This window comes from Ruditapes philippinarum, unplaced genomic scaffold, assembly GCF_026571515.1.
Source record: "Ruditapes philippinarum isolate M1 unplaced genomic scaffold, ASM2657151v2 ctg5687_1_1_1_1, whole genome shotgun sequence".
Lineage (NCBI taxonomy): Eukaryota > Metazoa > Mollusca > Bivalvia > Venerida > Veneridae > Ruditapes > Ruditapes philippinarum.
Genome location: NW_026861578.1, coordinates 27,050 through 53,336, shown reverse-complemented (window position 1 = coordinate 53,336; position 26,287 = coordinate 27,050). Strand labels below are relative to the sequence as shown.

The following is a 26,287-nucleotide window of genomic DNA, read 5'->3' as shown; positions in this document are numbered from 1 at the left end:
CTCCATTACTACATTACATCGTATCATCAGAAGAGGAGATTAAATCACCTATCAATATTGTGGGAAATCTATCCAAGAAATTGTATGCGCTACTCACACCCATTCTTTATGTGTATTTTGAATCTTTATAGGGAATATGGATTGAAAAGAGTAATATTGATAGTTATTTTTAATAAATAGTTATTTTTTCTGGATAAAAAGACTAACGAATTATATGTACACAATACTGAAAGTGACAATGCCTTTGTTTATAACTAAAAAGCAATTGTAAATGTTTATGTTTAAGTTTTTTCTGAGCATAATGTTATTCACATATTGAACTTTGTATATAAAGAATTTCAGTGTTGTATGTTAAACATGATTATGAGTCATATTATTTGACGAATGTTAAGAGGCAATGTGTTTCAGCTAGATAATGCATAGAGTTATTTAGGAGCTGATTTCATTTAGATTGCAACGTGTTTAAATATACATATTACGTAAACAATTTTTGGACGGATAGAAAGAAACAGTACAGTGACATATGCTTTATCTGTTCGAAGTTTTACACGGTCAACAATTTGCCAAGCAAATATATAATTATTTTGTTGAATCCAGTAAGCAATGACGAACATGAAAAGGTTGCAACAACCAAATTCACAGCTGTAGAACACCATGGCAACGGTTTACTACCAGTAAACGTCGGAACTGCCAAGAGTTTCTTTCGGTATAAATCTATACATAGATCCGAACGGTGAACAGAATAATAACAAAGACCACGTGGCTATATCAAAAGTTCCCTCTTCAGTTACACTCGGACACAGTAGTGTAGCGTGGATGGGCGTCTATTCCCGTACTGATGTGAAACCTCCTTATACAACCATTCATCTGTCCGTCCTTGTCCTGTTTTAAGAAAAAATTGAAAGTACATTAATTTAACCTCGATAGGTAGTAACAAAACACAAAATAAAAAAAAATCATGAAGACGTTTATATTCAAGTCTCATCATTAAAAAAGTACTTAAGATATTCCATTTTTGCAAACAACTTTTTAATCAATTAAATTACTAACACATTTGATGAAGGTATTTTATTCTTAACCTCAGCTCATATACAAAGGGCAACCTATTGCAATGAAAAGAACCATTGTAATTTGCTGGTCATTTACCATTAACGCGACTCGAACTCTCTAATAAAAATACACATATGTTTAAACCAGAAATACTTTGATCATAGATGTAAACATCAAGACGCATCTAAACAAACTTGCAAACCACATTCTATTTCGATAGCTTCAACAATATAAGATTTATATCTATGTATAAGGAAATTTTGATCATCATAAAAAGTAATTGAGTGATCATTTATAGAGAAACATTTAAAACACCTAACGACATGAACATAAGGATATGTTTGGCATATAAATCACTTTGAAGCATATGTTGTTTTTAACAACAAATTAATTTTCACTTCATTCAACGGTTTTCAGGAAATTGAACTTGTCTTAAAAATAGAAAAAGACATCTTTAATAAGTCAGTCCGTATTTATCTGAGAAGCTATGAAACAACCATATAAGGGTTAGCATTTACAAATGTATTTATCCATTAAATACGCATATCATTATCAAATTTAATATTTAAATAGTAAGAAAAACTTACTTATACACCACGCTCTGTTGTATTCGATATTAAATAGTAATATAAGATCAAAATATTATTCAAAATTACAGACTGATATTAAGGACAGTGTTTCAGTAAATAGTTTGAGATTATTTGCGAATTATATTTAACTGTACAGATAGGTTTTTAATAAACGGTCTACTTTTTGGCGTTATAGAACACAGCACTGATTAACTGATTACGGACTCGAAATTAGAGAATAAACAAGAACTATCTTTACAAAAAGATACTCGGCCGAAGTAAACCTGGTTAACTTGTAAATGTTATTTCTAAGTTTTAGATACATATTTATTTGACAAAATAAACAACGGGGTATATTTTATATTATAACTATCCTTTATATATTAATTTATATTGGCAAGAACAATCCTTTACATTTCATGTCAGAATTGTCTTTAAAACTTTATTTTTGAATGGCAAGAACAATTCTTTACATTTTATTTTAGAATGGCAAATGAGATTCGCAGAATTAAATTTGTATTTAAAATGACCAATGAAAATTCTTCTTATATTCAGTTCTTCCCTGTAAATTTTACAGGAAGTCTAACTGATTTCAGATGGCCTTCGGCGAAAAAAATAGAATAAAAAACATTGTATACTTTATGCGAGTATCAATACATCTTGATTTCCATACAACAATCTTCCTGGATAATGTTGGGTTTGTTTTCAATCTTCCTTAAATTATTTTAATTTGCGGTAAACTCATACATAAAGTATTTCATACGCTAGCCACAATGTTCACATGTAAACACTAAATGCTTCCTGTTTCTTTAACTACTTTACGACTGGTATTTTATATACTAAGTAACGCAGATGGCGACAGGTTTAATGTAAAATTGTAAAATACCTTTATTATTTTAATAAATATGAACGAGAAAAATACTTGTACAAAAAACTTAATGCTTAAATTTAATATAAGCGAAATTTGCTTCTTTGGACTGTCTACAGACTCAATATACAGCCCTGTCGCGCTAGAATACGAAATTGTATACCAAAACGCGCCATAAACTGACTGCGACTTATAATTTAATGCTATATTTGTTTAAGTGCAATAAAAATTACTCCTTATTTAAGTAAAAATACCGAACTACCTGAACTTGCGCCTTGTGCTAAATGAAATAAGATATTAACGACATAATTGCTATGTAAATGTGTATTGTATTATATTATGGTTTGTTCAAAATTTGCATAGAAAAGTTAATGTCGACGGTCTTGTATTCTAAATGATCAAATAATTGTTATCAATCCAAATGATAATGACGTCATGTTAGTGACGTGCCTGGGTAGCAATATTTATTAGATCAATGCTATAATTAATTGAATATGTATTAAAGGGGATATCAATGAATGGCAAAGAAACCGATCGATTGTGTCAAATTATAAGTCAAATATAAATAAACTTTATTCTTGTGTAGGTAACTAGAAATAAGACGAGATGGTCTACTTGGATTAATTCGCCATGTCGGATGTACACCAAAGATGAGGTGCCAATCAATCAAACCGTAAAACCGTTACAAAAAGCAATTGTTTGTGTTCTTTTACTGCCGTAGAACCAATGCCTAGGCTCATGTTTTTGTACTTATTCAATAAACAACAACAACTTGTACAAGGAGACTGCACATTGATTTCAGTAAAAACATGTTAATGATGGACACATTGATTTCATAAAAGTGTAAGTTCATAGTTACCAAATACCTTTCCCTTATGCAAGCAAAGTGTTTTGGTAAACAAATGAGAATCGCCAACAAATAAAAAATTGCTCGAGGTAATTTGTACAAAAAAAGAATTTATCATTTCTCTTAGTGTATTGGCGCATGAGTTTATTACATAAGCGTGAATAAAGTATTCCAATTATCAGACGAGTTTATGGCTCTGATGCGTGCAGACGGTTTGATGTATCGGAAACAATGAGTTGATGACATTTGTATCAGGCAGACTCCCCTTTCAAGTCTCTCTCCCACAGAGCTCGTATTTTTCAAAGTTTAAAGCATGACTGTTTCAAGGTTCGTGAAAAACAATTAAGAAAATGTGTCAAAACAATTGAGAACTAAGTAATGTAGTAAAATGAAAATATATGATTAATCAATAATTCTACTCTGTGCTTGTTTACTTTGTGTCTACTTGGAATTTGTTATTTCAGGTCAATGCAATATTAACCACAACAAAGAAAATTTCAAGTACAGTGGAGGTAAATTACAGTTTGACATTTTCCGCCGTCAGCACAAAAGAACACAAAGGATTTAAATCGATGAATTTTTTCTTGTGATAAAATTCAGAACATTGCATCATGTAGAAAGATAATTACTTCAAGTACGTACAGCCATACCGGTCTTAGTAAACACCTTGACAAAACTGCAAAAATGTGGACTTTGTTACGAGATCATTCCACATAATGTTTTTGTTACCGTGTCGAGTATAACTAAAGAAGAAAAGTATGCTAGGAACATGCATTTTGCCTAGATTTGATATTATATTACTGAAGGGATTTTTCAAGGTGTTTGCAGCAGACGATAAGGTAGATAGTAATAATGCCAAAAAATTATTGGTAAACGGAAATATCTATCCGGATTCCAATCCTAAAAAGACAACAACAACAAAAACCATAACTGTCTCGTACCTGTAATTCTTTAACACTTTTAGATTGATAGTGCTCCGGGTTTCTGTTGCCAAAATTGATTGACGTAAAGCCCCCGCAACTGACGTAATAATGGTCGAAGTACTCTAATTCATCTACGAGAAATATACCTTTTCCGTGCCGTCTGATGAATCGCACCTGGAAATAAATAATGGACCTACACAAAATCGCGAAATATACGTAGATAGAAAACAAAACATTTATGAATAGTGGCCATGCTCTATAACATTCAAAGTATAGATTTTAGACTTGGGTGACAAAGCTTTTAGTCCGAGATAAAATAATAATTAAAAAAAAGAAAAAGTGCCATATTGTTAAAAAAAAAATAATTACAGCTTGAGAGGATATTTTGTACAAATGTACATCTTATTGGAACATATAATTCAGACAATCACTGAACAAATGAAAGAGGAAAAATATTACAATAATAAGTACAATTACAATGTTTCGTTCATTTAAAAATTATGAAATTTTCATATAGTTTAAAAAAGAGAGATAAAATCAAACGAATTGATGGTGTAATCATAAAAACAAGTACTTATAAAATACTGATTAATGTACAAAATGTAAAGCGTTTGAAATTCTTGAGCGTGTGTTTTAAACAACTTACCCTATGCCATTCTCCGTCATCAACTCGAACCGGAATCGTAAAGTTAGCGAAAGAACTCATGCATCTGATCTTGAACTGTGGGTAACCTTCGTGCAGACTACCGGAAACCATGTCTTGAAGGTCGTTCCGCCTGACTGCATAAAATAACGTACCGTTACCGGAAGTAGTCTTGAATTCAAACCTAAGTGAATGCCTGAAATATTGATAATGAAGCTATTTTCTTTTGCGCACCTTTATCTGAGAAGGGATAGGGTTGTAAATAGTCACATTTAAAAAAATGCTCTGATGCCCGTAAACGTGTACTAGTGTAACCTTACGTTTAAAAAGCATTTTTCTCAAGTTCACTTGGTGCAATTTGCCATTCGCTGTTCATAAGTACGTTCATAAAGCGTTCAATAATTGCATTCAAAACAAAAATAAGAAATTAAACTATTCTCATTTCATTATTATAGATGTTAATTTAAAACTGTCGGCAATTGGTTTGTGATTTTGGCTCCAAATTTACATTTGTTTAAATTGTTCATAGAATTATGTTTAAATAACAAAAATATTTTTCATCGTTTGAAGTAAAATGAGATATTGCAGATTTGTGTCAGATTTGTCTCTGAACGTTGACAAGAAAATCGTTCCTCTTTAACAAGGTTGAATATTTGAAAATAATAAAACTTGCGGTTTACTTTGAGAACGAAAGAATAAACATGAAAAAGGATAAATAGATCGTATCATTAGCATTAAGGACAAATTGCCCGATTAAGGTAAAAAAAGTGTTAACAGTTTAAATAAAGAAAAAATACCCTTGCAACGTTTTTGAACTTCAAGAGATCACTGTTAAACGGAGTAATTAATTTAATTATTCCCTTTAATAGCTTTAACCCTATAAAAAAATACCGTTTATACATTTGAATTAATTTATTAATTTAAACGCACATTGAAAGCAAAAGTTTATCCACAAATTTGATTGCATAACGTCTTTAGTTTTAAAATGATTATATCACCACAACAATAAAAAAAGATAAGAACAGTATATCAATACGTGGTTAATATAGATGTTTGCCAATCTTCTTTCAAATTGTTTGGTTGTTCGTCTTTTTGTTGACTACAAATCTGTATTTGTATCATACTTAACTGCCACAAATTGTACAGATACTATAAAAAGGTAAACTATGGGTACTGTAAGAATAATATATTTAACCGTTTGGCAGGATGGGAAAGGCGAATGTCATTGAATTTCGACGCGCGTCACCTTGACCTCCAAATAACTTTACTTTAGAAAAGAAAAGGTCAAATTTCACTTACTTGTCCTCGAAGGGTTCTGAGAGTGAGTCTATATATACATTGCTTTGATCAAATGGCTCAATTTTGACACCATAGCTGGTCTGTATGTCGATCTTCGAAGACTGAAACAATAAAAATAAAAACAAATACTTAATTGTACGCCCTCCGCCTTGGTACAATATCTGATATGAGGAAACATAAGAGTATTTAATGTTAAGTCATGCAAGAGGTTGATAAATTTATTACTCCCCGCCGATGGAATCGGGAGGTGTATATTGTTTTGACGTTGCCTGACCATCTTTCCGTCCGTCCATCTTTCCGTCTGTCCATCTGTCCAGCTTACATTTGGATACTTATGTGGTTAGAGGGACAGTAGGTAACTGTGCATTATCTTTGATGTCATACATTCATTCCGTAAGGCTTTTATGCACAATGTCAAACTTTATTACTACATTCAATTCACTTGGTATTATTATACATACGTTAATTGCTCCCAACGATATATTCCCTGAATTGTCAAATGTTATCAAAGTTAAATCACCAACCTGTTTCTATGTTAAGTATAAAGTTATCACAAAGGGACATAATAATGTCTCAATCTCAATACGAACAAAATTGTCATCATGTCATTTTTTATTTTTATCTTTATTCCTATACAACTAGTATTATTTTATCTACAAATTGGATTATGATTTATCAGTGTAACAACAAAATAGCCTTGAATCGTTATTGTGTCTTGCGTAACATTATGACTATGTGAGTAGAATTTATCGCAACATTTGCATAACCAAAAGTGTTTGTTTAATCTTTCATTTAACGTTATAACAGATAAATATAGATATTTAAGATATTTAGAAGATGACATTTTGATATTAAATCTTACGTACGTAGTAGCTACCTACAATTTCAGTTTATAGAACACAAATGTCGCACATGGTAAAAAAAGCAGACCTACGTCAAACACTGACTTTTAATTGAAATACTATAATATAAAATCATCAAAATTTATTGGCCTTACTTTATATTTACATACTCCCACCTTTCAAAGTTTAACTACTTAAACCCTTCATTGAAATTTTGTGAGCAATAATGAATAATTCATCCTCCAAGTTTGACTTTCACCTAAAATAATTCATTGAAATATTGTCAGGTTGTATTTGTCCTACCTTTTAGTTTGACCTTGACATTAAATTGTTAATTGAAATATTGTCGGGATAGAATTGTCCTCCAAGATTGATATTGGCCTAAACATTTATTTGAATGTTGTCGGGATTCATTTGTCGTCCACGTTTGACCTTGGCGTAAATAATCTATTTCAATATTGTCAGAATTCATTTGTCCTCCAACTTTGACTTTGACCTAAAATAGTTCATCGCAATATTTTCAAGATTTATTTGTCTTCCGGTTTAATAATTAATTAAAAAGTTGCCAGGATTCATTTGACCTCAAGTTGGCCTTGATCTTTGGTAGTTTATTGTAATATTGTTAGGATTTTTGCCATCTGCATTTGACCTTGAGCTCCGAGGGGTCACCCTTTTCAAGATTCATAAATATTTGATTGAATTATTAGGATTTGTTTGTCCTCAGAATACATTGCACCGTTGTCAGTATTTGGGCTTGGTCTTAACAAATTATTGAAATGTTGTCAGGATTCATCTGTGTTTCACGTTTGGCCATGACATGTGATAGTCAATATTGCCATGATTCATTTGTCCCCTACAAATTCCCTCGATTGTTTACGGCCAACCAATGCTATAATTTTGCATACTAAGAATACAATCTTGACTTCGTGTTGTTGGATGTGATGAACTAAAAACCAAACTTTACATAATATAATGTGGTTAGTTCTGAAATGATTTATGATGAAAACCTAGAAGTCAAATAGTCAAACTTGGTACAATGTGTATTTAGAAAATACCCCAGATCTAATTCATTTAAGTTAAATTTGATTTCCTATAATACTCACTCTATATATAAATTGCTCATTACTTGTCGATTAAAATATTTTTTAGTTAAACTCAACTGTTAACATAAAAATTCCAGCCAACACAACTTGATTTATATCTTAACATTTTATTACTTTCGCATTTAGTTTTGTATTTTAAATTGAGTTTGAATTTAATTTTGACTCTTACGATTTATTTTCCTAAAGTTTCTGTGTTTTTTTTTTTTTGTAAAATAAACCTGCTGTCTCTTTTAGTATTATTAGATGCAATCAGTGACATTAGTATAATGAAAAAATTCCAAGCTTGTTTTTTGCAATATGTTTTAAAGAATTTATATCATTTAGATCATTAAGGTCTAATATAATAACTTCACTAACTGTTTTAATGAAAGACAATTATTCGTCGGAAATCAATTTAAAAGAATTGGTAAAAGTGAAGCCTGTGTTTAACAAAGACTGTTTAACTAAACAATTTGGTTCAAATTAATCACATTAAACTATATATATCATCAATATATTCCATAATGTAACCTTTTAAATAACCTAAAATAATTTATTGATTTCTACCTAGGATATTTTTTTTTTTTATTTTGGGCCTATGTTAAATCAGTCTTATTTTTTTCTGAACAAAAATAAATAAGACTATATCATTGGACGAATTAAGTAGGTATGTATTAATCAAACAATTTAAATGATAGGTTGATCAGAAACCTTATTTAGTGATCTAAAAGTCAAAGGTTAATTTTAAATATTTCGTTGGAGTTTCCGACGTAGCTTCTTTTCTTCTAGATGTGTGATTCTCTGTACAGTGGTATGAATATTCTTTCCAAGCCATTGCTATAGAAGGCATATTTACCGCTACCCCTTGAAATAAGACTCAATCAGATCACGTTTGCAACATTGTTTTGATCATGCTGTGTTGGGAAATATTTAACATTTACATTTTGACAAACTTGATAACAAAAATAGAAATGTTTAAACAGCAAATACTTCAGATTAAAAGTGCATAATATACTTCAGATTAAAAGTGCATAATTTAGGTTAACATCAAGTGTAAAGATTTAACATTTAATTGTAAAATGTTGACTTTGAAACGACTTGTATTGATTTGAAGAGAATTTTTGATTTTGTTTACTGTTTGTTCTACAACTTATTCGTTTCGTGTTAATTTTGTTCCGAGAATAGTGCAAATTTACTGGACAAAATTTTCTGAATGACTGTTACATAAAAATTAATATTTTAAGAGCGGTTTGATACTTTTACCATGACATTTTTGCAATTTTATTCTATATTTTTTACGCTAAAAATATAACATATCTACTAGTAATTATTCAGCGTGATATATTGTTTTTCTATCTTTACTAATTTTCTGTTCATATGCATGGAATGCTTGTGTGTAGTATTGAAAATAGTATTTTGCCATGGGCATTGTAAATTGCATTTTGCCATGAAAAATATTTTTGCATTTGCAAAAGTATGAACATTAAATAAACAGTTTATGTAATATTTTACAACTTGTGATGCAGCAAAATATAAACATTCTAAATCACTGAAAAGGGTTTTAGAACGGAAAAGAAGTCTTATAGTGAAAAACGATTCAATTTCGATTTGAGACATACTTTGCAATTAACCATATTTGTCCTGCTGTTTAAGGAACTGAATATGTTAATCTGAAATCATAGACTAAAGTACACTTGACAATTTTATTCTTTTTGGTAAAATTTATCGCAAGTAAAATGCTACAATCAAGACTTTTGCAGAAAAACTATAGTCGTGATACATCTGCGACCAAAATAAGCTTTTCATCAAAAAGCAGTTTTCAGCATTTGCTTTCAACAAATGAAAGAAACATACAAAACTGTTATTGTGATTACATACAATTGTTTTCAAATGAGTTTTTAGTTTAAGTTAAAATATAATATTTATCACTATTGTTTGTAAAAGTGTGCGGTCAAATCGTTTGAAAAGAGCAAAAACGTTACATTATCACAAAAAAGTCTCATCTGTAACGACTTTGTTGTCAGTTCACTACTAAGCATTTTTAAAATTTCATGAAGAAAATTTGACATTTATGTGAAAAAATCCCATATGCTAAAAGGAGTAATATAAAACAAACATTCGAGAAACAAAAATGTTTTGATGAATAAAATGTTAAGCTCAAAACAAAAAGAAATTACAAAAAGCCTCGCCTACTAAAACGTGCTTGTACACAGGTTGATATAATAAATACGGTTTTGATGATAGTCTGCTTTCTGATGAATTATTTTCTTATAATTTTTGACACGTACACTCAACCTTATCAAAAACCTTATGTTATAAATTTTACCTGTTCAATAATTAAAAAAACTACTTAAAAATAAATATATCTTAATTATATAGTAATGCAAAAGTATTGACTCATCTGTTTAATGATAAAACGTAAATATTTTGCATTGGTAAAATATCTTGACTTTAAGGGCATTTTCGGCATTGTACGATGATAGGGAATGAAAGTGAGTGAGAATAGTTTTATACTATAGCAATGTTTACCATTTAAGCAAAAATTTGAAATAAGAAATGCTGAGAATAAAAAATTAACATTATGTTACCTTGTTATGACTGTGTTAACGTTATAAGGGTAACAGATATCTGGCCAGATCCAGGAAGGGAGGACAGAAACATGCGCATCATCACGTAAAAATCATTTTGACATCGAGTGGATTGCTTTGAAATAATACACTCTTCTATCCTAATTTGTTTATATACGAAACGCTCCGATAGTGTTAGAACAGAGTTACTTCAGAATTAAGAATATTTGGGAATTTCCCGGCTTATCCGGTGATACAAGATTTTTTAGAAATAAAACTTCCTTGATGCACTAACAAATGGTAATTATATTGAAAATAACCAACACGTTGGTCTCTCTACTGTAATGTAGTTGCACCGTCCCGGATAAGATGGGGTTGCCGAGTTACGGTTAATATTATTATCACATTATCAATACTTTTCAGGCTTTATGAAAGTATGAAAGAGATATTTGGATAATCAAATGTCATAATGCACTATTTAACCATATACGACATAAATTACGGCAGATCTGATAAGCTTTGTTGCGTGCTTTATTTTCTACATCTTACATTTTATTTACTTAACTATCAGTTGATCCATGTTAAGATCCTATTATTGCAATTGTTTATTTTGTTCAACTTGTGAAAATTGTCGCAAAATATATATATATCATGATAAAAAAATCTTAAAAGGACCAAAATGAAAGACTTTTAATGGTCCGTTGACAGGTGCAATGCAAATTTATTATTTTACTAATCGGTAATACATCAAATGCACAGTTTATAATGTCAAACTACTTCTTATAGACACGCCACTGTGTTTCATCGTGACATTTGTCTTTATTCTGGGCCATTTGTTTCATGTTTGTGGTTAAATGTTAAAACTATGTGGCTCCACTCAGCTTTTAAATGCGGTTGCGAAATATCTTGCGCCATATGCATATCTTTTTCACCGTGTTTGAAATTTAATTTGTTTATTTATATAATCATACGATATATGGTCAGATTCACGATTTCCTTTTAATTTAAAGATTTCCATATATTTTCATTCTTTATCATATCAAACATGTGTTTAATAATGTTTAAATAATAGATTAAGAATATGTCAGGTGTTTTTCAACTGTAAAAACAGCACTGAACCATGCAGTTTTGTATCGTAAAGGTAGCAAAATGTAAACAAAGTTGTATTTTAAATCGTATACAAAATACTAATTCACTATGATTATACCAATTGCCAAAAGAGTTAAAGATGCAAAAGAAATTTCATGTATGTAGGAAATGAGGATGTTTTAGGAAACTGTAACAAGATTTTTTTTAAAAATAAAAATGAAAGCATTTCTGAGGCATAATAGGCCTTTACAAGGAGACACAGGCAAAATTTTCATTTCTTAGTTTTGAGTTTTTCATTAATTATTCTGTAAATGTCCTCAAAATAATTATACTAGGCAATCACGGGAACAAATCTATTCTCATTTAAAAGTATAAAATGATGGTTTTCTAACCTGACCCACGTGGGTCAGGTTAGAGCATTAAGATTTCACAATAGTTGTCACAGTGAACTTTGGAAACGTTAAAGAATATATAAAATGAATGACTTAAACTTGTTTCAATCATACAATATCCACAGTATATGTTATTGTTACTTCCAGGGTTTGTTCCAAGTCACAAAACGTGTTTTAATATATAATGTTTAATACAGAAATCCATGGAGGAATTGTATAAATTCCATTTTAGCGTGATTTTAGTTCATGAGATCATTTAAATATTTTTGTCATTAATTTGCCTTGATATCCCTTTAATTCATTTTTTGATAATTTAAAGTGTCATGTCAGACTGCACTGATGTGTAGACGAATCTGGCTTTACACCGGTGACATAGCCAATGTAAGATAAGGTACGAGCCATCGGAAGCAATGAAAACACAAGCTAAAAAATGAAAATAGCAAACTTGGTTTAATTTGGTTGGTTCATGTGAAATAATGTAAGGTTCAACATAACACACCATAGTACCGGCTAAAGCAGTATTTAATAAGTTTTTGGTGTCAATGATTCAAAAGGACAAGACAAATATATCAACACTACGATGCAATACAAGTCAATTTATCAATAGCATTTAAAGAGTAAAATAACACGTGTATAATCATATACTTTACTTTATTACATTTGACATAGCTGTTTCGATGCTTGTGCCCCAATAGGCAAGTGCCTCTGATCTAAGTTGTATATTAGATGTTACCAGTTATTGTAACAATCTCAGTTTGATTCACATCACAAGGGTACAATATGTCAATAAAAACCGTTTTACGATCATATTGCAAACACTAAATGTATTGCAACAAATTGTCTAGCTGCCTAGCATGCATAAATTGTATAGTAACATGGCCTGCTCAAAGTTTAATCTCTAAGGATACAGTGTTTTATGTGTTTTTTTTATTTTTTATTTACTCGCGCTATATCATCGTATGATATGACAGCTCTATATAAGCACATAAAAAATGTTATTCCATATAAAGCATTTATTCATTTTAACTCTTGCTAAACAAGTCAATCAATAACAAAATTGTGGTAAGGTATCACATGATTATGTTAAGCGAAATTAACAAAAACAACGCATGATTTGAGTCATGATTAAAATATCATGACTAATACAATATTAAACATAGATGATTAGTGACGTAATGAGTGCTTACAAATGATGCAATGTTTGAAAATAAAGAATAAAAAAAACCACAAAATATAACCTATTGCACATAATAAACCGAATTGTTTCACTTTTAAGTTGTACTTGACTTTGTAACTATGTATGATATATAAATAAAAGTCCCTCATAAACTGTCCGACAATGCACTTTTTTAAAACTCAAAAAGCAGTTGCGAATGTTTATGGCGCGAACAGAAGAATTTTTTTTCTGAGCATACAAAAGAACTTTGTATGTAAAGTATTTCATGATTATGAGTCATATTATTTGACGGATGGTAAGTGACACTGTGTTTCAACCTGACTAAAGTTCAGATAATGTGTAGCGTTATTTAGGATTTTAATTAGATTGCTTAGCGTTATTTAGGGCTGATTTCAATTATATTTCACCGTGTTTAAATATACATGTTACGTAAACAATATTTGGACGGATAAAATGTTCACTGCACATTTGCAACAACAATGACATTGAGTGATAAAAGTGTTTTTTTTTATAGAAACAGTACTGTGACATTTGCTTCATCTGTTCGAAGTCTTACTCAGTCAACGATTTGCTTATCAAATATATATTTTGTTGAATCCAGTAAGCAATGCCGAACATGAATATGTTTCAACAACCAAATTCACAGCTGTAAAACACCATGGCGACGGATAACTAATGGTAACCGCCGGAACTGTCAAAAGTTTCTTTCGGTATAAATTTATACCTAGATCCGAACGGAGAACAGAATAGCAACAACGACCGCGCGGCTAAGATTCCCTCTTCAGTTGCACTCGGACACAGTAGTGTAGTGTGGATGGGCGTCTTTTCCCGTACTGATGTAAAACCTCCTTATACAACCATCCATCTGTCCGTCCTTGTCCTGTTTTAAGAACAAATTGAAAGTACATTAATTAAACCTCGAAAGGTAATAACAAACCACAAAATAAAAATCAAGACGTTTATATTCAAGTCTCATCGTTAAAAAAGTACTTAAAATATACCATTTTTGCAAACAACTTTTTCTTCAATTAAATTACTAACACATTTGATGGAGGTAATTTATTCTTAACCGTAGCTCATAAACAAAGGGCAACCTATTGCAATGAAAAGAACCATTGTAATTTGCTGGTCATTTACCATTTACGCAATAAAATACACATATGTTTAAACCAGAAATACTTTGATCATAAATGTTAACGTTAGTACGCATCTAAACTAACTTGCAAACAGATTCTATTTCGATACCTTCAACAATATAAGATTTATTTCTATGTATAAGGAACTTTTGATCATCATAAAAAGTCATTGAGTGATCTTTTTTAAAGAAATGTTTGAAACACTTAACGACATGCGCATAAGGATATGATTGGCATATAAATCACTTTTGAAGCATATGTTGTTTCTAGCAACAAATCAATTTTCACTTTTCACTTCATTCAACGGTTTTCAGGAAATTGAACTTGTCGTAAGAATAGACAAAAAGACATCTTTAATAATTCAGTCCATATTTATCTTAGAAGCTATGAAACAACCATATAAGAGTAAGCATTGAAGTAACTTGTTTTTCACAAATGAATATATCCATTAAATAAACATATCATTATCAAATTAAATATTTAATTAGTTAGAAAAAAACTTACTTATACACCACGCTCTGTTCCATTCGATATCAAATAGTAATGTAAGATCAAAATATTATTCAAAATTACAGACTGATATTAAGGACCGTGTTTGAGTAAATAGTTTGAGATAATTTGCAAATTATATTTAACTGCACAGATAGGTTTTTAATAAACGGTCTACTTTTTGGCGTTATAGAACACAACACTGATTAACTTATTACGGACTCGAAATTAGAGAATAAACAAGAACTATCTTTACAAAAAGATACTCTACCGAAGTAAACCTGGTTAACTTGTATATGTTATTTCTAAGTTTTAGATACATATTTATTTGACAAAATAAACAACGTGGTATATCTTATATTATAACTATCCTTTATATATTAATTTATATTGGCAAGAACAATCCTTTACATTTCATGTCAGAATTGTCTTTAAAATTTTATTTTTGAATGGCAAGAACAATTCTTTACATTTTATTTTAGAATGGCAAATGAGATTCGCAGAATTAAATTTGTATTTAAAATGACCAATGAATCAGTTCTTCCCTGTAAATTTTACAAGAAGTCAAACTGATTTCAGATGGCCTTCGGCGAAAAAAATAGAATAAAAAACATTGTATACTTTATGCGAGTATCAATACATCTTGATTTCCATACAACAATCTTCCTGGATAATGTTGGGTTTGTTTTCAATCTTCCTTAAATTATTTTAATTTGCGGTAAACTCATACATATTGCATACGCTAGCCACAATGTTCACATGTTAACACTAAATGCTTCCTGTTTCTTAACTACTTAACGACTGGTATTTTTATATTAAGTAACGCAGGTGGCGACAGCTTAAATGTAAAATACCCTTATTATTTCAATTGATATGAACGAAAAAAAAATAATTGTACAAAATTACTCCTTATTTCAGTAAAAATATGGAAATACTTGAACTGGCGCCTTGTGCTTAATGTCCTAAGAAATTAACGACATAATTGCTAAGTAAATGTGTATTATAATATAGTTTGTTCCAAAACTGCATAGAAAAGTTAATGTCGACGGTCTTGTATTCTAAATGATCAAGTAATTGTTATCAATCCAAATGATAATGACGTCATGTTAGTGAAGTGCCAGGGTAGCAATATTAATTAGATCAATGCTATAATTAATTGAATTAAAGGGGATATCAATTATCGGCAAAGAAACCGATCGATAGTGTCAAATTATAAGTCAAATATTAATTAACTTTATTCTTGTGTAGGTAACTAGAAATAAGACGAGGTGGTCTACTTGGATTAATTCGCCATGTCGGATGTACACCAAAGATAAGGTGCCAATCAATCAAACCGCTAAACCGTTACAAAAAGCAATTGTTTGTGTTCTTTTACTGCCGTAGAACCAATGCCTAGGCTTATGTTTTTGTACTTATTCAATAAACAACAACAACTTGTACAAGGAGACTACACATTGATTTCAGTAAAAACATGTTAATGATGGATTTATTGATTTCATAAAAGTGTAAGTTTATAGTTACCAAATACTTTTTCCTTATGCAAGCAAGGTGTTTTGGTCAACATATGACAATCGCCAACAAATAAAATATTGCTCGAGGTATTTTGTACAAAAACAAAAACAAAACAAAAGAATTTTTCATTTCTCTAATTGTATTGGCGCTTGCGTGTATTACATAAGCGTGAATAAAATAGTTCCAATTATCAGACGAATTTTATGGCTCTAACGCGTGCAGACGACCTGATGTATCGGAAACAATGATTTGATGACATTTGTATCAGGCAGACTCCCCTTTCAAGTCTCTCTCCCATAGAGCTCGTATTTTTCAAAGTTCAAAGCGTGATGGTTTTAAGATTTGTGCAAAAAATCAATTAAGAAACAACTGTGGACTTAGTAATGTAGTTCAATGAAAATACATGTATATGATGAATCAATAATACAACTCTGTTGTTGTTTACTTTGTGTCTACTTGGAATTTATTATTTCAGGTCATTGCAATATTAACCACAACAAAGAAAATTAAGTACAGCGGAAATAAATTACAGTTTGACATTTTATTTTCCGCCGTCAGCACAAAAGAGCACAAAGAATTTTAATCGAGTGATAAAATTCAGAACATTGCATCATTTAGAAAGATTATTACTTCAAGTACGTACAGCCATACCGGTCTTGGTAAACACCAAAAATGTGGACTTTTTTACGAGATCATTCCACGTTTTGTTTTTGTTACCGTCTCAAGTATAACTAAAGAAGAAAAGTATGCTAGGAACATGCCTTTTGCCTAAATTTGATATTATAATATATTGCTGAAGGGATTATTCAAGGTGTTTGAAGCAGACGATAAGGTAGTTGGTAATAATGACAAAAAAGAATTGGTACACGGAAATATCTAGCAGGGATTCCAATCCTTAAACAACAACAAAAAAAACATAACTGTCTCGTACCTGTAATTCTTTTACACTTTTAGACTGATAGTGCGCCGGGTTTCTGTTGCCGAAATTGATTGACGTAAAGCCCCCACAACTGACGTAATACTGGTCGAAGTACTCTAATTCATCTACGAGAAATATACCTTTTCCGTGCCGTCTGATGAATCGCACCTGGAAATAAATGTTGGACCTACACAACATTGCGAAAAATGCGTAGATAGAAAACAAAACATTTATGAATAGTGGCCATGCTCTATAACATTCAAAGTATAGATTTTAGACTTGAGTGACAAAGCTGTTAGACCGAGATTAATTATAATTAAAAAAAGAACAGGTGCCCTATTGTTAAAAAAATAATCACAGCTTGAGATGATACTTTCTACAAATGTACAATCGTTAAAAACAGTAATTTGGTGAACAAATGTAAGAGGAAAAATATATTACAATAACAAATACAATTACAAAATTTCGTTCATTTAAAAATTGTGATACTTCCATATAATTAAATAAAGGAAGACGAAATCAAATAATGGTTTTATCATAAAAGCAAGTACTTATAAAATACCAATTAATATGTTATGAATAAAACAAAATGTAAAGCGTTTGAAATGTCGGAGCGTGTGTCTTATTCAACTAACCCTATGCCATTCTCCGTCATCAACTCGAACTGGAATTGTAAAGTCAGCGTATGAACTCATGCATCTGATCTTAAACTGTGGGTAACCTTCGTGCAGACTTCCGGAAACCATGTCTTGAAGGTCGTTCCGCCTGACTGCATAAAATAACGTGCCGTTACCGGAAGTAGTCTTGAATTCAAACCTCAGTGAATGCCTGAAATATTGATAATGAAGCTATATTCTATCCTTCATCTGAGGAGGGATAGGGTTGTAAATAGTCACTGAATATTGATGATAACTTTAAAAAGCTGGGATATACGTAAACATGTACTAGTATAACCTTACGTTTAAAAAACATTTTCCGAAGTTCACTTGGTGCAATTTGCAAACACGTTCATAAATTTTCAATAATTGCATTCAAAACAAAAATGGCATAATTAAACATTTTTATTTTGATATAGGCGTAAATTCGGCAATTGGTTCATGATTTTAGCGCCAATTTTAATGTATATTGTTTAAGACTTTCATGAAATTATGTTTTAATAACGATAAATCGTTTGAAATAAAATAAAATATTGCACAGATTTGTGTCAGAGTTGTCTCTGAACGTTGACCCGAAAATCGCTTCTCTTTATCAGGATTGAATACTGAAAAAAATATAAATTGCGGTTTACTTTGTAAACGTAAGTTTAAACAAGAAAAAGATAAAATATGATAAACAAGATCAACAAGGAAAGGCGACGTTAAATGAACGCAACCCCCCTACGACCCAGCAACAAGAACCAGTGGCAAAGAGCCCAGGCGGACCCCAAACAAAAACAGGACAGGGCACAAGACAGAGCATGGACAGGTTAATCACTAAATAATTTGTAACTGATAAGGAATTCAAAGAAAACAAATAAATGATTGTAAGTCGCGCGCCAAACAGAAGGTATCATGTAGCATTAGGGACAAATTGCCCAATTAATGTAAATATAGATGGGTTGAAAAAAGTAGTTTAAACTTGCAGCGTTTTTGAACCTCAAAATATCACTGTGTAACGGAGTAATTAATTTAATTAAGCCTTTAAATATCTTTAACCCTATGATACAGACAATTTATAGATTAGAATGTAAACGCACATTGAAAGCAAAAGTTCGTCCAGTAATTTAATTGCGTAACGTGTTTTGTTACAAACTGATTATATCACTACAAAAGTACTAAAATAAAAACAATTATCAATTTAAATACAGGACCAAAATTCAAACCACGTAGTTTAAAGATTTTTGCCAATCTACTTTGGTTGGTTATTCGTTATTCTGTTGCCTACTGTATTTGTCTATTGATAAATATATAATACTTTAATGGCAAAGAAAAAAAGACTCTTTAGCTACTTTAAGAATGATTTATTCAACCGTTTGGAGGGATGGGAAAGGCGAATGTCATTGCAATTCGACGTGCGTCACCATGACATTGACCTCCAAGGCACTTTACTTTAGAAAAGGTCAATGAGTTTAAAAATGATCAAATTCCACGCACCTGTCCTCAAAGGGTTCTGAGAGTGAGTCTATATATACATTGCTTTGATCAAATGGCTCGATTTTGACACCATAGCTGGTCTGTATGTCGATCTTCGAAGACTGAAACAACAAAAATAAAACAAATACTTAATTCTACGTCTGCCGCCTTCGCTTTGGTACAATGTCTGTAAGACTTTTTAATGTTTAGTCATTTCAATACTTGCGTGGTTAAAAGAACAATAGGTAGCTGTACATTATCTTTGCTGTCATTCATTTCGTAAGGCTTTTATGTCACTATTTTCTTTTATGTGCAAAGAACTATAAAGCAAACAATAGAGTAGCCATAAAAAGTACTGTCTCGTTAGAACCTCCATCTGTCCGTACGAATTTCGTGTCCGCACTTTTTCTCAGCAACGTATGACTGGATTTCAATAAAACGTTAAAGGAATATTCAATATCAACTGCAACACCAAGACCGCATATCATTTGCATGTCCATGTCGGACCATTCAACTTGAATTTATCACAGCTGATTGGTTATGCAGTAAGTATTAAGTAAAATTCGTTTCCTCGCTATTTTTCCTGCCAGGTCAATGAGATTCCATTGGCCATTTGTGAGAACAATCCAATGCATAAAAAGATGCGAAAATTGCGCAATCAATTTGCATATTGCCAAGTCAAACATTAAGTCAAGTTTTAATGGCCTTTTGAATGGTTATTGTAGTAATGTTTACCAGAAAAAATCGTTTTCCAGACGCTATTTCTTAGCAAACTGCTGACAAGGCTTTTAAATTAACATTTAAATCTAAAGAGAGATGCCGCAATATTATTGCCAGTTTCAAACAGAATTTTATTAAGTTAAACAGTTATTGACCCTCGAATAGAGGTAAATTCGTTGTACTTTGGAATTAATTAGTAATTTTGCTAAATTATGATATGTATATATAACAATAAAAAGTCTTCATACTGACATTACAAACACTATGATCAACTAACCTCAAAAGTGTTTAAATTGAGTTGTTGACATTCTCTCCTTTAAAATCAAATTTACCCTTCAAAGTACAATTCCTTGCCTAAGTTGCTATACACTTATGTCAATAAATGACTATTAATTAATTAGACACATATACGGACCAAAAATCCACTTAAAAATGGAAAACATTTGAAGATATAAATTCAACGAATTGCTTGTTTAAGATTTACATTGCACGGAATGCGTTTATCATAAACTAAAACCTGCGCTCAGTTGCGCAATAACAATAAACCAAAGTAAAGAGAAAATATAATATTGTTTCCAGACGTTTATACATGTAATTAATAAAGAAACTGTCATCATATTGCCCTGACCTGTCTCTAATATCATGAAATGATTATAACCCATTTAATTTAACGAAGGTCGAAAAATAAATCAGTTTCAACCCACCCTTCATATCAAATGTTGAAAGAAGTCTTATTTTAATTTATTTTTCACAACTTTTGCGGTCAGAAAAAAAAATCTACCTGTAGCATTTAAAAAATAATATGAAAAATAAAATTTGATAAGTTATTGTCTTGTCTACTTTGTCAAAACATATGAGTCCACTTGTTTTGAAATGCCATCCAGTGGTGTCTAATATATAGTTACGCCAGAAGGTGTATTATTTCGAGCGTTTATTTGTCTATAGGCAATTATTAACAATGATGCAACGATCGTTAATCGGACAATTTTTCAATTACCCTGCTGGAGCCGTGGGTGAAAAGGCTTTGCTACCAGTATAGAGCCAGACCAGCCCGTATACCAGTGCAGTTTGACCATGCTCTATATTGTTGGCTGACTAACATCATATTTTTATTTTAATATGAAAACAGAAGGTTATAAGAGACAACCTAAGAAAAAAAGAATGGAAAGTTGGCAAGTTCATTTTAGAAATTCAGCGGTAAGAATTTTATTGACTTTAAAGACTTTATAGTTAAATTATAATGTAGGTATATAATTATTTTACCTTTTGTATAATAGATTTGTTGCGGTTTGTTTCTGTCAAGTGACTATAAATGTATATTATAAATTGCTTTAACGAGACCCTTTCTCCCGCCAGTCGTCAGTACTAACTACTTGCGAGTATTTCGTAGGTGTTAATATAAAACATTACTATAAATAGAATTTATTTCTTTTCATATCATATACTAGTATATAGGTTTATTATGTATTATTGTGTAAAACACGTTTAAATACGATAATTAAGATTTTTCAGAGTGTTTAGGTGCAAATGTTAACTAATAAAGGTAAATGAAGTTATGAAATTAAACATTTCACATAAAAAACGTATGAAAACAAAAATTAACAAGGAAGGGGAAATTCAATGAATGCACCCTAAACAAAAACCCAGCAACACTCGATCGACAAGGAGCTTAGCAGGACACCGAACAAAAATAGAAGAGAACAAGCAACATGTCATCAGCAGTAAGAAGCCCAGCAGGGTACCAAACAAAGACGCATTACAAAACAAATTTCGTTATTTCTGAATTTTCAAAAAAAAATATGCTTTCCCAACATTGTGTTCGTTAAATACATAACATTGAGTACAGGAATTTAGACTAGGCGGGTTTCAAGCCAAAAAAAACGATTAGTCGTTTGCCTTTCTTTCAATTTGACATTGATGCACTGATTTAAATCAATACTTTTAAGAATTATGTCAAGTAAAATAATAGCTGTTTTTTCACCACATAGACTAAAATATATACAATTCGATTTGAATAAAAGCCACTAATTGCATTTGAATCTTATACAAATTTATGAATGGGAGTGGCGGTTGGGCGATGGTTAACGAGCGTATAGACTACGTAATATAAGAGAATTGATTGACAGCGATTAGTGGGCAGCCGTTGTAATTGGCTTAGTATAAGGTTTGTTCCAGGGAACGGAGATTAGAAGAGCGTTTCGAGAAGCGATAAGCTTGCGCAACACATATGAAAAATAAGTTTAATTTTATCAATACATTAAAAAGCAATTTTGTCAAAAGAACATTGCTCAAGAACAGGTTTTTAAATTGAAAGAAAAATAAATATTTCATATATAAAATGAACAAAGCATTAACATTGCTTTTTTCAAATATCAAAAATCACATATACTTTTCTTAATTACTCAGACCTTTCGTAAATTGTGAATTACATAACATTCGTTTTGAAAACTCAATAAGTTTATTCTGTCATCCTCTTTTTCATTTTAATAGTAAGACTAGTTTTTAAAAGTGATTTCGTAAAAGTATGAAAGTATCTGTATCTTAAACTAAACCAAAATTAATATAATAATGCATGTGGTTTTGCTTAAGCTACAAAAAACTCAAACAAAATGTAAGCTATTGTAATTTATATGATAAATTCATAGAGATAACACAGTGTGACACCATTAATAATTTTACCTTTATTGGTTTGAAATATTTGTTCGTTGAAAAAACATCCTCTTTAAATATTATTAATTAATTTAAACGACATATTTTCAAACGATAGAATAAATCAAATTTTAACCACTTTAGTTGCATTCATTGAATAAAGTACAATCAAATATATGTGCTAAGATTTTGGCGTGCACTATTCTAATCATTTCCGTCTAGATAAATTTACGCGGCAAATCACTTTAGGTAATAAATGAACTATGCTATGATAAATTTGGGCTCTTTTTAATGAATGTTAAAGTTTTGACCTTCAAACGTTTGATATAGAATAATAAAATGTTAAATGATGAATTGACAAACTAGCATGAATTTATCGGTTTTTTTATAGCGGTAATACTACAGTTAGCTGTAGACAAACAAATTCAGACTGATTTAGTTGATGAAAAATTATAATCTTATACAGTATTAAGCATTAAATTTTACTATTTCATTTAAGCAAGTATAAGTAAACTGCCCAACATAGTATGAGATAAATCCTGTTAGTAATCAAATGTGGCAACATATTCGCAGCTATTTAAGGATTTAAACAAAATCAATTACACTGTTTTATTTTAAGACTGTAGTTCCAATAATACCATACTAACATCACACCATCATCTCACAACAACCACGAAATTTGAACAATGTGCATGACATAAAAATCCAATTAAGAAACCGTTTCATATGTTCATAAGAATACCGTTGAAAACATTTTTTTCTCAAAAAAAAAAAAAAAAAAAAAAAAAAAAAAAAAAAACATTACAGTTATCGTTACAATCTTTTATTATTTAAATGGTGCAAAAATGTAAAAAAAAGTAAAATTTGATTTTTTTTTCAATTTCCCTTCTTAGCAAATGTAACTAAAAATGACTTATATCTTAAGGCACTCATATATAACAAATTCATCTTTTTTTGAACATCAAAAATTTCTCTATCTTTTGACACATTTAAGATTTAAATTTGTTAAATATATTTACTTTCTGAAACTTGTTTTGGATTGAGTAGTTTATTTACTTTCTGAAACTTTTTTTGGATTGAGTAGTTTTCACCAGTTATTAGATTTTTGTTGTTATTATTTTATTATTGTTGTTATTATTATTGTTGTTGTTGTTGTTTTATAATTTTTTGCAAATTTGATTCGATTTTTTTTATTTCATTTGAATATCCACTAAAACATAATTTGTTTGTGTCGTTTCCGATAAAGAAAGCCTGTTTTGTCAAGACAAAAACTTAAATTGGCTAATACTTATTTACTTTGTTTAGCTGAGAAAAGTTTACTTAAAGACTCATAATGTCCCAAAATGCTTTTATGTTTAGTTCTCAAAGCTTTTTATATTTAGTGTCTTGTTATTGTTTCTAAAAAGTAACTTATTTGCAAGGAATATCTTTTGCTTAAGATGATAACGCGCTCTAATCCGATTATTAAAACATTATAAAACTCTTGTTTGCCTTTTCTAAAGAAGGAAACATTTCTTCGTTTCTGAAGCATAATGTGCCTGTAAATATGATTGAATACCATGGTTTAGCAACCAAACTATATCATAAAAACACGTAGTAGCTCAATGCGCTTAACAGGTTTATCTACTTTTTTGCAAAATGAATTCCACAGTAAAACAAAAAAAAAACATCATTATAACAAAATAGCAATAAAAAAGTTCTTTTCACCTGCAAAATTAAATATATGAAAATAATTATCATATTCTCGCAATAGGAATAAGAAATTATAAGTATTTAATAACATTAAAACTTACTTACCCCAGAACATATAGAGCGGTCACGGCGCAAGCTTCTACCTTCGCAGTAAATTATCAAGGTAAATAATAAAACATATATCATTATTATCATCTCAGAAACAAGCATTTTTTTATCGAATTATCTGTTTTGATAAGATATTTCAAACAATTTAAATATACGTCGAATTATAAAGCTAATAAATTGAGTCTGAACAGTCTTTATGTGTATACTATAATGTTATTTAACATACTTTGAAATTATTTGTAATATCTGAAAATATCTTAAAACTTTTGACTTTATTAGAGCACTTCATGACGGTAACAACTGCTTTAAAACGTTCTGTATTCCGCTTAAATACAACTTTTTCATTGCGCACCTGGTATTTCACAATCTAAATCTAACTCATTCATAAAATACTCCTTATCGGTGGGAAATTACTTTTCTACGTTAGAAGCACGTGACATGGACTTCAATTTTCCGATTTGACGCTTTCTTCGTGGCTTTGCGCATGCGCTTTAGCACACACTCTGTCTTAAATGGATTATCTATCTTTTTAATTTACGCTTCACATGATGTCATCATTTAAACATTTAATTGAATTCTTCATTCGGATGTGAATAACATATAAGTTTTCAAACGAGATAATAAGGGCATATAAATAAAAGGAAGTTCAATACACCATCCGAGAATCTGAAATTTTAAATGACGGTTATTGTTTATAATCCAGGCGATTTAACATACCTGATAAGTTTTTCAATTTCCCTATAAATATGGAGTTAATGTTTAGGCGAGATACGGTTAATAAACAATATTTGATACAAACGATTCACGGTAGGTTAAAACACACGGCAGCTATGTATCACCGCACTTTGGGGTCCAACGCACTTTGGGGTCAAAATCGAGAAATTGACCCAAAAGTGCGTTAATATGCTACATATCAACGCACTTTGGGTTCCAGAGTTCTGAAGGTGTCAACTGAGTTCTGCTTAAATACTGAATACTGACTTATTTTCGATCTGCGACATTGTAATATGTGAGGTGGAGTTCACGATGGCGGTCGATACTTTGTTTGATGCTTAAGTGATTAAAGTTTCAATAAATGTGGAATAATTTGTCATAAATTAGCAAAATGTAAAAATTGAAGTATTTGACATCCATATAAAATACTTATTCACTATAACTTTTCCCATTGCCCAAAAGGAACAGAATGAAAGATCCAGGTTCAGAGTATTGCAATGCAAGTAGCTCAACCAGCGGTTAAGGAACTTAAGTTAATAACCAATAGCTAATTAGAGAAATGATAATAACTAATTTTAATGGCAATACAACCACTAGGCCTTCACCTAGTGATTCTACAATGTAGGGAATCATCATCTCAAAAAAGTTCCTCCCAAATTGATGCCTTACATTCTTATACTCACTAAAAAGTATTATTTTTCTCCATGAACTAATGATTGAAACAATTCCATTAATTATTATAATTGCCACGGGGCGACGATAACTCAGTCAAGCCTTATCTTTGGATCATATAGAAGTTAACTAAATAAAATTCAAAAAGCTTTTAAGAAACACAAGTAAAGGCGTAATGGGCCTTTAAAACGTTATATATATAATCTCAGGAGGGGGG

General features: G+C 30.6%; 2 protein-coding genes across 2 annotated transcripts; both read right to left on the bottom strand.

Annotated features, from left to right (window-relative positions):
- Nucleotides 1–465: 465 nt before the first annotated feature.
- On the bottom strand, nucleotides 466–6,795 carry LOC132716239 (uncharacterized). The gene is made up of 5 exons (XM_060699473.1): nucleotides 6,661–6,795; nucleotides 6,200–6,300; nucleotides 4,904–5,096; nucleotides 4,276–4,431; nucleotides 466–882 (listed from the first exon to the last, which is right to left on the bottom strand). The coding sequence occupies exons 3-5, from the start codon at nucleotides 5,012–5,014 to the stop codon at nucleotides 784–786; spliced, it is 366 nt and encodes a 121-aa protein (XP_060555456.1). The 5' UTR covers nucleotides 5,015–5,096; nucleotides 6,200–6,300; nucleotides 6,661–6,795; the 3' UTR covers nucleotides 466–783.
- A 6,380-nt stretch (nucleotides 6,796–13,175) lies between these two features.
- On the bottom strand, nucleotides 13,176–24,969 carry LOC132716238 (laminin subunit alpha-2-like). Its single transcript, XM_060699472.1, has 5 exons — nucleotides 24,682–24,969; nucleotides 19,537–19,637; nucleotides 18,040–18,232; nucleotides 17,417–17,572; nucleotides 13,176–14,228 (listed from the first exon to the last, which is right to left on the bottom strand). Exons 1-5 carry the CDS (start codon nucleotides 24,784–24,786, stop codon nucleotides 14,130–14,132), a joined length of 654 nt encoding a protein of 217 aa, XP_060555455.1. The 5' UTR covers nucleotides 24,787–24,969; the 3' UTR covers nucleotides 13,176–14,129.
- Nucleotides 24,970–26,287: the final 1,318 nt, after the last annotated feature.